Below are 14,147 nucleotides of genomic sequence, written 5' to 3'. Positions count from 1 at the left end.
CAGAAGCACCAGCTTGGACCAGATAATGACCAGCTTGACCAGGTCTCCACCAGCTAAGGCATACATCAGCTTTGTGAAATGGCATTGGCTCTCTTGTGTCTCGTGACACATGACAGGCATGTCCAAAAGTCATCAGGATCTATGCAATATTGACAAGAATAAGGGAAAAATGTAATTTAAAATGTACACTACTGGAACAAAGGATGCTTTTTTTGTCCACAGAATTGCGCCTGCTTCCGCTAATGTTACTGTGCTTAAAAAGAAAAATGGTTCTTTTAAGATCTGTTCAATTAAAGGTTATTTGGGGAAGCGAAATTGGTTTCTCTATGGCATCACTTCAAAAACTCCATTTGGAACTTATTTTTAAGAGTGCAGGGCTTTTGGTTTCAAACAATATGCTTATGTAGTTTTGATTGACAAGCTACTAGAATTACCATTCTGGTTCATGAGAATTCCAGCACCTGTTCTCATTATACTCATCCAGTGCCTGTATTTTAAAAAGAAATGCCAAAAATGAAGCCAAATTGATCAGTACAGAGGTTTTGTCATTGCATCTTTATTTCCAGGTTTTGCATCACTTTCCATTTTGATGGTAATCCTTCTCTTTTTGCAGTCATCAAAATTTAGCATCAGACCAGGAGAGTCTGAGCTCCATCCACTCTTCATCTCAGCAGGAGGGTCTCTGGGGCAAATGAATGAGTCCAGGGCTCTGGGAGGAGTGTCAGCTGGCTGGAGGAACTGAGAGAGGCCTTGAGCAAAAACTTCTCTTCATGTACTGCACAGACTTGGACTTCCACGCAAAAAAAAATTGTGGGGGGAGAAAAGAGTCAACAGCCAAAAGCATGCGAGAAACATGTAAAACACTAAAAAGTAAAATAAATACATCTTGGGATTTAAAAAAGGAAGAAAAAAAACTTAATACATTAGTTTAAAAAAAAATCCTCTCTCAACTTGTGTTTCTTACATATATATTTTAAACACACAGCTTTGTACAATTTGGTAAAGTTCTCCGTTCTCTAGCTAGGTCTGCAGGGCAAGGAGAGGACTGGGCTGCCCACGTTTGCTGGAATGAGGACATGTACTCGGGACAGGTAAGGTTGAGAGGAGACAGTCCGTCTTCCCTAATTGACGAGTGCTGACAGAAGCAAGAGGCCTTGTTAGAATATTCCCCTCATTTTTGGTTGGAGGTGTTCAGCAGTGAGGAAGACAGGCTTGTGCGGAGCATGTTACAGATAGAAACGATGCCTCCGTCATCACAGGAGCCGGGAACTTCTGCCACTCTATTTCTTATCTGTGGGAGGAAGAAGTCAGAGAGGAATGATGGAATAATCCTGAAACAGAACGCAATGCCAATGAGCGTTTGATTAAAGAAAAAAGGTTTAGCGGTCAATGTGTTGACAGTACCTCTGCTTTCGTCGGCATCTGCGGCTGACCCAACAGGCCTTTGACGAAGTAGATTATAATACTTTGTTTCCATCTCCTGAAAAACATTACAAAGATATTAGTCAAATTGTTACTAACTCAACCACACTTCAGTCCTCTCTGGGCTGGGTAATAAAGCTAAAAACTAATTTACTAAAATATTTTGTAACTTATTTGTAGCATTTGTTGTGTGTGTGTGTGTGTGTTGCAATTAAAATTATTCAAACCCCATTGCAAATCAGGTTTATTGGCAAAATGTACAGATTTCAGCTGTTTGCAATGACCAAATCAAACACAAGTAATTAAAATAGCTCAACACAAATGTTTAAATTGGTTTACTCAAAATGAAAATGCAATGTTTAATGACTTCTGCAGTCTCAAAATTATTCAACCCCCTGAATAGAATCCCACACAACAGCACAAATCCGCAAAACATCTGTCGTCTCAAGCACACCTGATGCAATTAATCAAGGGCTTCATTAGTTGCACCAGGTGTGCTTGAGCTAGAACACATGAACTATCTGAACTGGCTAGGTTTGTTGAGTGTCACATTTGAATGCACGTTAGAAATATGCCAAATAATAAGTCAAAAGAATGGTCCAAAAAGTTGAGAAGATTTCACCTCCCTTCACAAACAAGGAAACATGACGACTGTTAATGTAATTACTGTTAACTACTTTTAATAAATCAATAACAACAATACATTGATTATCATTTATATCTATTAATAATTATCGTTTAACCATTTAATATGTATTGTTATTATTAATATTAAACAATATATTTTATACTTTATCTATAACAGAATAAAACAATAATTTAAGATCAGTTATTAGACAAAAAAAAAAAAAATAGATTCCAGAAACTAGCAAGTCGCAAGACAAGGATCACAAAACTAGTCTGATATATAAGAAACTTAATGGCCTTGAAAAGTGTATTAAAATCATCAAGATCACAATGTTTTATAATCGCAAAACAATGATGAGCATATTATGAATATTTGATATATCATGAAGGATAAAATTCAGAGACGGTTGAGAGCAGACAGACCTTGAGGTGGTTGAGGTTGGCCTGCAGGCAGCGAAGATGTGAGAGGACCTGTCTGCTGAGGCGAGACGTGCTGCCTGAGGAGGGCGAGGAGAACTTGAGACTGATGCCCGAGTCAGCAGCACAGCTGTGGGCTAAACTCGGCTCCTTTCTCCCGACCTGAATATCATCATCTGTGCTGCTCTCGCCTGAGCCGCCGTACCCCTCCAGAACCAGGTAGGCTGCTAAAAAGCACAACTGCAATTAGCCGGGTCACCTGGATGTCGGAGCAGGTGCACTACTACACCATTTTACACTCCAAGTCTAACCCTCGTTACAAGCCAGAATTTCCTGAAGACAGCAAAGTTCTTTGGTCGAACACTCACCGTAGTCTTCTGGGCACTCGTAGAAGCCCGTGTCTCCAGAAGTGTAGTCCTGAGCTCGACTAGGGGAGCGAGCAGAGCTGTGCTCCACCGGCGTGCGTAGAGAGGTGGTCCTGAGGAGACGACTGCCAGCCGATCGGCCCAATCGCTCACCCTCATCCTGAGCCATCAGCTGAGTCACCAGCACCTGCTTCAGAGCCGCCACTGAAAAACATGATCACCTTAATAAATAATACACTACTACAAAACCACCTGAAATGAAGACGCCAACACAACATACAAGACAAGTGTGATATTGAGAGCCCATTTATAACTGATGTTAACAAGAAATGAAAAAAAAAAGGGAAAAAATGAGAGAAAAAAAAGAAGGAAAAACTTATTATTCAGAAAAAAATAATAATACACACTTATTAAAGGGATAGTTTACCCAAATTTATAATTTACCTCATGTCATTTCAAACCTGTATGACTGACTTCTGCAGAACACAAAGATTAGAATTTTGGTTTCCATTCACTTTCATTGTATTTTTTGTCCATACTTCATGTCCTATTTAAGTCAATAGGAACCAAAACTGTTTGGTTATCAACATTTTGGAATGGACTACCCCTTTAACAAAAAAGGAAAGAAAGAAAAAAGGAATAAACAGCAATATGCACCTATGGCTTTATTGGAAAATATTAGAGCATGTAATATGCCACACTGGGCTATCAGGGACTATGTGATGACAAAATAATTCAGTGTGTTTTTTGGTAACACTTTACAATAAGGTTTCATTTGTTAACATTAGTTAACTATATTAGTGAACATGACAACAATGAACAATACTTTAAAAGCATTTATTAATCTTAATCTCAATATTTACTAATACATTTTTAAGACCAAAAGTTGTATCTGTAAACATTAATGCACTGTGAACAACACTAACATTTTTATTAACTAACATTAACAAAAGTTAATATATGCTGTGAGAATTTATTGCTCATTGTTAGTCCAGGCTTCACTGAAACAAACTTGTCTAAGTTCACATATTTGTTGTTTTCAGCAGAAGTGATTCCCATTAGGAAGCACATGTACGGAAGATCTTTTATTGTTAGATACTAAACTAATTAAAAGACACTTGGAAAATAAATAAGCCTTTTCTGGAGTTGTTTTAATCAATAGAGGCTGAATTGTCATTTTCTTGAGTTGGCAGGCACACAGACAACAGCCTCTCAATGCTGAGAAGAAGCCAAAACAAATGGTCACAGTAGCAGTGGCATTGGTAAGATGTTTGGCAAGCACAATTCACTATTATGTAAATTATTCCATGTTTATAATTTCCAAAGATAAAACATGATAAGAAAGTGATATGTACGTAAGCTAATGCAGTTCAAACGGAGTCTTACAGGTTTTAAGGGCCTCGTCTGCTTTAGATGAAGAGGATAGAGAGTCTGCGTCCCTGCCGTTCAAGAGTACGGAGTCCAGATACGAGCCATCCCTGCCAGCTCTCGGGACCTGGTCCTCTTCCCCAGGGTTGGCGTCCGGGACACAGTCCCGCAGGGCTGCCGAGGGCGAAAATTCACTGTCTTTCTCTGAGGACAGATGATGAAGGCTCGAGTTGAGTATGGTGGCAATCAACACTTTTACAATCAGAGAAGCGTTTGTACATGCACAGCTACCTGCGGACTGGATGCTTCCTGTGGAGATTCGTTCAGAGCCTTTGCTGAACTTGCTTAACTCAACACCGTCTCTGTCGCCACTAGAACACAGTTGAATGGTTATGTAAGCTACCTGCCTTTATCATTTATAGTTACTACTTTTTTTTATATGCCTTGTGTGTATAGATTTTATTGTTACTCTTGTCCCAGACTTTAAATCTTAAAACTATGAAAATCCAACATAAAATTGTTGTACAAAATTCCATTATATATAAAACCATGTATATCTATAACTATGATAATCTAAACAAAGAATTATCATAAACCATTTTAATATTTAGGTGAAAATGTATCAATGTTTCAAAAATTACGACGTCACGTTGTAATGTAATTTCCACTATAGCAAACTTGAACCCAAGAAAGTTTGCTATATACTAGGAGTGCTAAAACAGAACATGAAAACATTATGCTCCAATTCATAGTATTCATTAAACAGTAGGCAAAAAAATATCCGGATCACATAATTCTTCTGCCAAGATTTTGAAGTGCACTTTCAATGCAGGGGCAAAATAATTTAAATATTTGATAATAATAATAATGAATACAATAATTGGAAATACCAAATCCTCTTGATATCGCAGAAAGCTGATGCTTTTGACGGTATCTCTTGCTATCGTTGATTCACGATATCATCGCCTATCAGCACTAGTCCAATAATGTTAACTAAGCAGAGATCAGTAGAAAGTAGTGAGGGACTCACTCGTGCTGAGGCAAAGGAATGACACTGTGGGGTTTGGCGTTCATAACTTCTGCCCTCTGAGCGATCTGCTCTTGCCACCTGATATAAAAGACAGAGAATAAACTCATCTCTATAAACGAGAGTCATGGCTTTCAGAAACATCAGAAGGAAAGAAGTGGCCACAACTTACATTTTCTGCTCGGACACTGTTTGGGCCATCAGCTCATAGATTTGAGCTCCATTTTTGGACATGGAGATCACAAAAAATGATCTGTTATCTGTTTGGGGAAATAAAGGAAACCTATAAGGATTAATTCTTCAAATATACATGTTTGAAGAATGAGAATGCAGACGCTCACCTGTCGCCACCGAGCGCACCAGCACAGTGCAGAGCTTGATGATGGGACTGAATATATGTTTCGTGTCAGCCGTTCCTGCGAGGTTCTTACTGTGACACCTGAGAATAAGACGCTCGTCCTGCTTCTGCAAAAGCACCAGGATGTCTTCCAGGAGTAAAGTATATAGCTCTGACACAAAAACAGACAGCAGTGTTATTATACAATCATCAGAAACCAGCTCTTGGGACGTTTAAGAGCAGTGGCTTACCAATAGTTTTGTCTTTGTTAATCTTCCAGGACAGAGGACCCTCATGGACCATCTTTCGTTTAGTGAGATCCAGGTTCTGTGTGACAATAAATGACCTTGCATCCTTAAAATCCCAGTTGTTACTAGAAAGGACTTAATAGTTTTGTTCACACCCATTTAGGGTTTGAACACCCCATTTAGATTTGCTTTAAAAATCTGATCCTTATGTGGACTGACTGATTGATTGATTACATTGACATTTTAAAACTGGATTCATATTTTCAGACAGGATAGTAAATGTCTAGATTAGTTACTACATAGTGAACTGGAATGAAAATTAGAATGAAAACTGAAAATACAAAAATAAATGCCAATTCAAAGTATTATTAAACACTATAATAGTAGTAGTAAATTAAGTTGTTACAGTGATGAATTCAAACTATATATGAATGGGCTCCTCAAGTTGCATGACAACTAAAACAGGTGGAATAACTTACTATTCTCTCTTCCTCAAATACAGTTCTCCAGGAATGATCCTAGAATAATTTGTATGATTAGTACTTACCTTAAACTCAGAGATCATGGGGTTCTCGCTCTGCTTGAGGGAAGAGAGGTCAAGCCGTCTCTGGTAGTCTTCCAGTCTCTGTGGGACATAAGCAATATATATTTATTTATGCTGCAGAATCAATTAACATTGGCTGACCTTTTATGATGCTGATTTTAAACCCCAAAAAAAAAAAACTTGAGAATTGCAATCTTTTAGAAATACACTGTAGACGTTGGAAAAGATTAGATTTTCCAAGCTGGGATTCTTTTTAATGAATTTCCTTATTAATAATCTCCAACAGTATACAGAAAGTTAGATCCCTGTTTCTACTCTAAGAGCAGTTTCAGGGCTGATGTAAGAGGACTCTGATGCATTCAACCTATAGATGAGTATTGACATTCATTAAGTTTTGGTTTTCCAGTCCTTCCTCTGAGCGGACCTCAGGCTATAAAATCTGCCTTCCTATGGGCTGTCTGCTGAGAGAGAGGTAGCTCGATCGAACTGCTTACCTGTTTATTCTCGGACTCCTTCACAGACTGGTTGACGTGGTTGAGAATCTGTCGACAGCATTCGGCTGCTCGTCTCACTTTGACTTTCTCCTCTGACTCATCTGTCGGTAAGAAAGATACATAACGTACATGCACACACATTTCAAGAAGAGACTAATCAATTCTTTAAGAACATCCTGGCCAGCCAAGTGCCCTCTATTTCCTCTAGTGCCCACCACTGAGACTATTGCCAAGCTCAGATGAATATAAGGAGAATCATCCCCTCCTTAATTGCTAGTTATACTTTACATGTATTGCCTGCCTCTGACAATGCCAAGAGCCACAATTTAACGCGTCTGCCAAATAATGTGAGAGACAATTTGAAAGTCTATTTCCTCCTGGAATAATAATAGGGATTTAAGAGCTGGCATAGCTCAAATTTACTAATGTTTTGCGTCCAAAACGCAGTTGTGTAGGGACCGCAAGGTGGTGATGGGGTCTGTGGGGTGATGGGAAATATATTATATATATATATACAGGTGCTGGTCATAAAATTAGAATATCATCAAAAAGTTGATTTATTTCAAGAATTCAACTTAACAGGTGAAACTAATATATTGTATAGACTCATTACATGCAAAGTGAGATATTTCAAGCCTTTATTTGTTATAATTTGGATGATTATGGCTTACAGCTTATGAAACCCACGAAATCAAAATCCCAGAAAATTAGAATATTACATGAAATCACACAGTAATTACACAGTGATACCATGGTCATTGAACCAGGTTTTGGTTATTTTGGCAGTGTGGGCAGGTGCAAATCCTGCTGGAAAATGAAGTCAGCATCTCCATAAAGCTTGTCTGCTGAAGGAAGCATGAAGTGCTCTGGAAATGTCCAGGTAGACGGCTGCGTTGAGTGGACAGCACAGTGGACCAACACCAGCCGATGACATGGCTCCCCAAACCAACACAGACTGTGGAAACTTCACACTGGACTTCAAGCATCTTGGATTGTGTGCCTCTCCATTCTTCCTCCAGACTCTGGGACCTTGGTTTCCAAATGAGATGCAAAATTTGCTCTCATCAGAAAAGAGGACTTTGGTCCACTGTGCTTTATTAAATCCAGAGTCAACGCAGCCGTCTACCAGGACATTTTCAGAGCACTTCATGCTTCCTTCATTTTCCAGCAGGATTTGCACCTGCCCACACTGCCAAAAGAACCAAAACCTGGTTCAATGACCATGGTATTACTCTGTAATTACTGTGTGATTTCATGTAATATTCTAATTTTCTGAGATTTTGATTTTGTGAGTGTCATAAGCTGTAAGCCATAATCATCAAAATTATAACAAATAAAGGCTTGAAATATCTCACTTTGCATGTAATGAGTCTATAAAATATATTAGTTTCACCTGTTAAGTTGAATTCTTGAAATAAATTAACTTTTTGATGATATTCTAATTATATGACCAGCACCTGTATATATATATATATATATATATATATATATATATATACACACACATACACACAATACTCACAATAAGTTAGGGATATTGTTATTTACATGAGTGCTATTCCTATTTGGTCTGAATTTTAATGAAATAAGTAAAAGTATCCTTTGATATTACTAATAATGAATGAGAAGAAACACCATTTTCATTAGTGTAATATTTATTACCCCAAAAATGTAGACAATAACAAGGGTAGCCCCAAATAACAAAAATTGACAATGTCAGTAACGGGTGTTTCCACCATTTGCCGCAATGACAGCTTGACAGCGACGTCTCATGCTCCTCACTAGCCTCATGATGTTGTCCTGAGGCAATGCGTTCCACTCTTCCACAAGTGCTGCACGCAGTTCTGCCAGGTCACGTGGGGGTGGGGTACGATCATCCAGTCTCTGCTTCAGCTGGTCCCAAACGTGCTCTATGGGGATCAGGTCAGGGGACATTGCTGGCCATACTTCCTGAAGTCGAGCTGTGACAATTCTGGCACGATGTGGTGGAGCATTATCATCCATGAACAGAAAGTTGGGGGTGTGCTGGCGGAATTGGGGGATGATGATGGGTTCTATGATGTCTCTGAGGTAAGAACGTGCAGTGACTGAGCCATCTACAATAACTAAATCAGTTTTGCGCTGACTGGTGATGCCTGCCCAGACTGTTACACCTCCTCCACCAAAGCTAACCCTGGGGACCATGTTGACCTCGGCGTATCGCTCACCTCGCCTTCTCCAGCAACAGTGACGAGTGTCGGGTCACCTTGCACAGAAATGATGGTCGTCAGTGTTGGTCGTCAGGACAACATCATGAGGCTAGTGAGGAGCATGAGACGTCGCTGTCAAGCTGTCATTGCGGCAAATGGTGGAAACACCCGCTACTGACATTGTCAATTTTTGTTATTTGGGACTACCCTTGTTATTGTCTACATTTATGGGGTAATAAATATTACACTAATGAAAATGGTGTTTCTTCTCATTCATTATTAGTAATATCAAAGGATACTTTTACTTATTTCATTAAAATTCAGACCAAATAGGAATAGCCCTCATGTAGATAACAATATCCCTAACTTATTGTGTGTGTGTGTGTGTGTGTGTGTGTGTGTGTGTGTGTGTGTGTGTGTATGTGTATATATATATATATATTTCCTTCAAGGCTTGCACCTTGGAACCTATTTCAAGGCTTGCGTTCTCGAGCCACCAGGCACTGTTGTGCGAATGAGCGGGCCGGAGCGTGTTAAGGGTTTTCTGTAAGAACGGTGTCGTGTTAACGGCCCATAAGTTAATAACTAATGATCTTTGCACAAAAGTGAATCGATCAAAACTAACTTTAGTTGTACAATAACTTTACTCTAGAGCTGTTGTAAAGCCAAAACAATCTCTGTTACTTTAATTTCCTACTATCACTGTAAAGCTGCTTTGAAACAATCTATATTGTTAAAAGCGCTATATAAATGAAGGTGACTTGACTTGCGGAAATTTTTTATGTAAATTAAAAAAGACCGTAGAAAATGACAATGTATCGTAAGAAAAAAAAATAAAAATCTGCATTAGAGCTGCACGATTAATCATTAAAAGATCACAATCTCCATTCAAACACCCACGCAATCTTATTCCTTTATGACAAAGATTCGCCTGTGACTTTTATCCTTTGACAAAATCATACCAGAACATTCAGATGTGTGTTCGTGCTGCCGCTGACCCAGAGAGAGCAGTTGTCATGTTTAGGTATGAAACAGCTTCACAAACTCCCTTTTCAACGACACACAGTATCATTATTTCTGTGTTACAAGTATTCAAATGATTACAAAAGAGATAAAAGTTTATAGTTCGGGTATAAACACTGATAGTACTGTATGTCTATGGTAGTGATCCGAATAGAGCAAATCACCTATTGAAAGTAACTTACGATTGTATCGATTTTTCTTAAAAAAAATGTATGTCATTGAATCATTCATTCAAGAGACTCGTTCAAAAACGATTCACTCAGTAATGAAACAAGTGAAATACTGCATTTATGAAGCATTCATTCAAACCTTATTTTGTTTTGTTGTCTATTCAGAATCATGATCTCTATTTGAAAAAAAAAAAAATTGTGACTCTCAATGTATCCATAATTGTGCAGCTCTAATCTGTATATAGTTTTTTTTATTTTTTGTTGCTGTAGACATGCAGTTTATTATTATTATTTTTTTTTTATAATTATATTTATTGAATTTTTCTTAATATACAAATATAACAAGACATCATACACATAAAAAAACCACTCAGATTTTTATATAAAACAGGACCATACTATAATATGGCAGATTTGTGAAAAGAAAAATAGCAACAACATTATATAATGTATAACATGTATAAAATAACATTTCCAAAAGATGAAGAGGATGACAAAAAAATAAGGTTAAATTTCTTTCCAGAAAGTTACACAGTTACATTGTTCCTTGTAATATAATAGGGCGAAGACAAGGTTCCAAAGCGTCCAGATACGGGGTCCAGACTTTGTAAAACTGGCCTGTTTTTCCATGTAACACATAAGTAAGGCGCTCCAGGGGAATCAACTCAAAAATGATCTTGTGCCATCCTTTAAGGGATGGAGATTTATCACTGATCCAATTAAGTAAAATATTTTTCCTGGCAGCAAAGGATAGAATATTATACAATTTCTTATTAGCAGACGAAGTAATGCATCTATTAGGTATACCCAACAACAGTGAGACTGGGTCATAATCTAGCTGAATATTAAACATCTTTTCCATCTCATCTTTTCCATCCCAATACATTTGCAGTCTGTTACATGACCACAATGTGTTAAGGTACCTCTTTCAATTTTACATTTTAAACACATAGGCGATAAAGAGGAGTTGAAGAAATGCCTGCGGTTAGGGGAAATATGGAATCTATGAATGATTTTTAATTGTATTTCTCTCATTCGTGTACAAACAGATATTTTTTTAGCATTAGACCAAATGGCTTCCCATGTTTCATCGTCAATGTCAGTAGCTAACTCTCCTTCCCATTTAGTTTTAATACTCTGTGTATCAGCAGAAGAGATTGAGCACACTGAACGATAAATCCTACCCAGAGGCATTTTCCCTGATGATAAAAATAATAACCTTTCAATAGAAGAAATTTCACAATTTTTAACAAGTGTTGTGTTATTAGTAATATAATGTCTCAATTGGAGGAAACGAAAAAAATCTAATTTGGACAAATGATACTTCTGAGTTAACTCCTCAAATGACATTAATTTATTGTCTGAAAAAATATCCCCAAGCTTACTAAGTCCCAAACAACACCATCGTTTAAAACCATCATCCAAAATTCCTGGAGTGAAATCAGGATGGTTTAATATTGGGGTAAAGAAAGAAGTCAATTTAGATCTACCTTCAAGCCTACATGCTGATCTCCATGCTTTCAGAGTATTTACTATAATTGGATTATCATATATCTCTTTTATTTTTTGAAAACTCTTAACAAAAAGAAGAGCTCTTAAAGGAGATTGTGAAAAGGAAGACTGTATATAGTTTTAACAAAAATAAAATATATATGCTTCCTTACAGCAAATATGTATTCATAATTAATGTTTCATAATTAATAAAAAAAAATAGAGCACACTTCAATGCTGCATTTTCAGCAGGCATCACTCCAGTCTTCAGTGTCACATGATCCTTCAGAAATCATTCTAATATGCTGATTTTTGCATTTCTTACAATCATCGATGTTGATAATGGCTGTCTTGAGATGGTCAACTGCATTTAATGACTGAAGCGACTTCCTTAAAATTTTAAGGACTCAAATGAATTTTGAGTGGGTTTGGTTGATCCTGTCACATCACTGACATGCCTACGACATGAGGTGAAAGCATCAAGAATAATTTATTTCTGTGAATAACTGCTGTTAGGACTGACAACTGCTCATGGGTTATGGAAAATGAAGAACGAGAGAAAACGCCTGTTAAGTGCACAGGAGGCATTCTTGTTAATAAACATGAATGTCAATCTCAAACATAGCCATTGAGATGAGTGATATACTATCCAGGCTGATCAATCAAACAGCTTTGTTAATTTTGTTTTAAAATATTTTTTCGATTAAGTATCGTGTAAAATAAGTGTTAATTTTACTTTCATTTATATCAAATAGACTATTAGAGACGGTGGTTAATGAAGGAAGAGGATACCTGTGTACTTGGCAATGTTGTCCATCAGTAAGGGGTACTTGGTGAACCTCTGCATCTCTGCAGGAATGATGTCCTTTAACTGTAGTCGTCGACACAGGCGATTGCTTTCAGCCTCCTGCAAATGGTGCAGAGACAATCAAACAAGAAATTGAGGACAACAGTACATGCAAATCCACAACAAAATCCTCCCTAATCTTTTGCATATCTCCTTGTTATCAAGAGTCTCCAACATCATGAATAATACACTTCAGTGTGGATTTTACCCAAGTAATCCTCTGCAAGTCACAACACCAGTGATCTGTCAGCAAGGTATATAACTTGAATCACTGATTTTTATGTTGAGCACAAAAACATCTCGGAAATGTGTAAATATACCGTCTCCTCACTCACAAACATCTTCATGTCGTCCATCAGAGGCATAGTTTAATCAAAAATGAATATACTGTCATCATTTATTCAATCTGATGTTGTTTCAAACCTGTATTAACTTACTTTCTTCTGTAGATGACAAGAGGAGACGCTAGGCAAAATATTAATGATGCTGTTTTCTGTACCAGTGTTGTTATAGTTAACCAAGGCTATAAAACATAGTTTCCACTAAGGCTATTAAAATAAGTTTTAATTAAAATAAAGCTGAAGTAGAACAATATATAAATATTAGATGAAAAATTCAAATTTAAACAAAACTTAAGGCCCTGATATACTTGAAGCGAAATTGATGCGGTGTAATTTCAAACAAAATCAAGTCAAAACGAAATTCGTTTGGAGTTCGCTTTGGGAGCTCGAAACAGCTTTCTGGAAAAGTTTGCTTCGATTGTTAAACACCTTTGTACAACCATTAATCTGTGGCAATCATGTTATAAGTAGGAGTTGTACAGAACACACTGGAGAGCTGCTTTATAGTAGAAAATAAAGTTGTACTTCTGATGAAACGAGACACTGACACTGTTTTTCATGTTTAATACAGTAAAGCTGCTTGATTTTAAGCATTCTATTGTATAAAGTGCTGTGTATGTATGTATGTATATATATATATATATATATATATATATATATATATATATTAGGGCTGTCAACCGATTAATCGCATCCAAAATAAAAGTTTGTTTTTACATAATATATGTGTGTGTACGGTGTATAATTATTTTCTATATATAAATACACACACATGCATGTATATATTTAAGAAATATTTGCATGTATATACTGTGTATATATATTTATATTATATATAAATATTTTATATATAAATAACACATTTTTCTTAAATATATATGCATGTGTGTGTATTTATATATAGAAAATAATTATACTCCATACACACACATATATTATGTAAACACAAACTTTTATTTTGGATGCGATTAATCGCGATTAATCGTTTGACAGCCCTAATATATATATATATATATATATATATATATATATATATATATATATAAAAATAAAAGTGACATGACTTCACTGGACTGCTGAATTGCAGAGCATGTGCAAACATATCCACATTGCTATGATCAGACGCTTTTCTTATGCTTTATAAAAAAATGCGAGTGAGTATATCGGTGGCTTTAGAAATGTTGCATTGGTAACTAACTGAAATTTTTTTTAATTTTAAAGGTAACACTTTAGTCTA

At 36.7% G+C, this 14,147-nt stretch overlaps 1 protein-coding gene across 4 annotated transcripts in view; it reads right to left on the bottom strand.

The window, feature by feature from the left end:
* Positions 1-536: 536 nt before the first annotated feature.
* Positions 537-14,147, bottom strand: part of arhgef12a (Rho guanine nucleotide exchange factor (GEF) 12a) — a 53,289-nt gene continuing 39,678 nt past the window's right edge. For all 4 annotated transcript variants that reach the window (XM_079885106.1, XM_079885105.1, XM_079885108.1 and 1 more), the window contains 13 exons: positions 12,515-12,629; positions 6,850-6,950; positions 6,359-6,436; positions 5,815-5,890; positions 5,568-5,735; positions 5,399-5,486; positions 5,230-5,307; positions 4,491-4,570; positions 4,218-4,403; positions 2,835-3,035; positions 2,473-2,693; positions 1,405-1,480; positions 537-1,291 (listed from right to left, as the gene is read on the bottom strand). In XM_079885106.1, coding sequence (XP_079741232.1) covers positions 1,281-1,291; positions 1,405-1,480; positions 2,473-2,693; positions 2,835-3,035; positions 4,218-4,403; positions 4,491-4,570; positions 5,230-5,307; positions 5,399-5,486; positions 5,568-5,735; positions 5,815-5,890; positions 6,359-6,436; positions 6,850-6,950; positions 12,515-12,629 — 1,479 coding nt within the window. In that variant the 3' untranslated portion in view covers positions 537-1,280. The remainder of the gene's footprint in view (positions 1,292-1,404; positions 1,481-2,472; positions 2,694-2,834; positions 3,036-4,217; positions 4,404-4,490; positions 4,571-5,229; positions 5,308-5,398; positions 5,487-5,567; positions 5,736-5,814; positions 5,891-6,358; positions 6,437-6,849; positions 6,951-12,514; positions 12,630-14,147) is intronic.

This window comes from Squalius cephalus, assembly GCF_949319135.1.
Source record: "Squalius cephalus genome assembly, chromosome: 11".
Classification (NCBI taxonomy): Eukaryota; Metazoa; Chordata; class Actinopteri; order Cypriniformes; family Leuciscidae; genus Squalius; species Squalius cephalus.
This window is presented reverse-complemented; position numbering and strand designations above follow the sequence as displayed.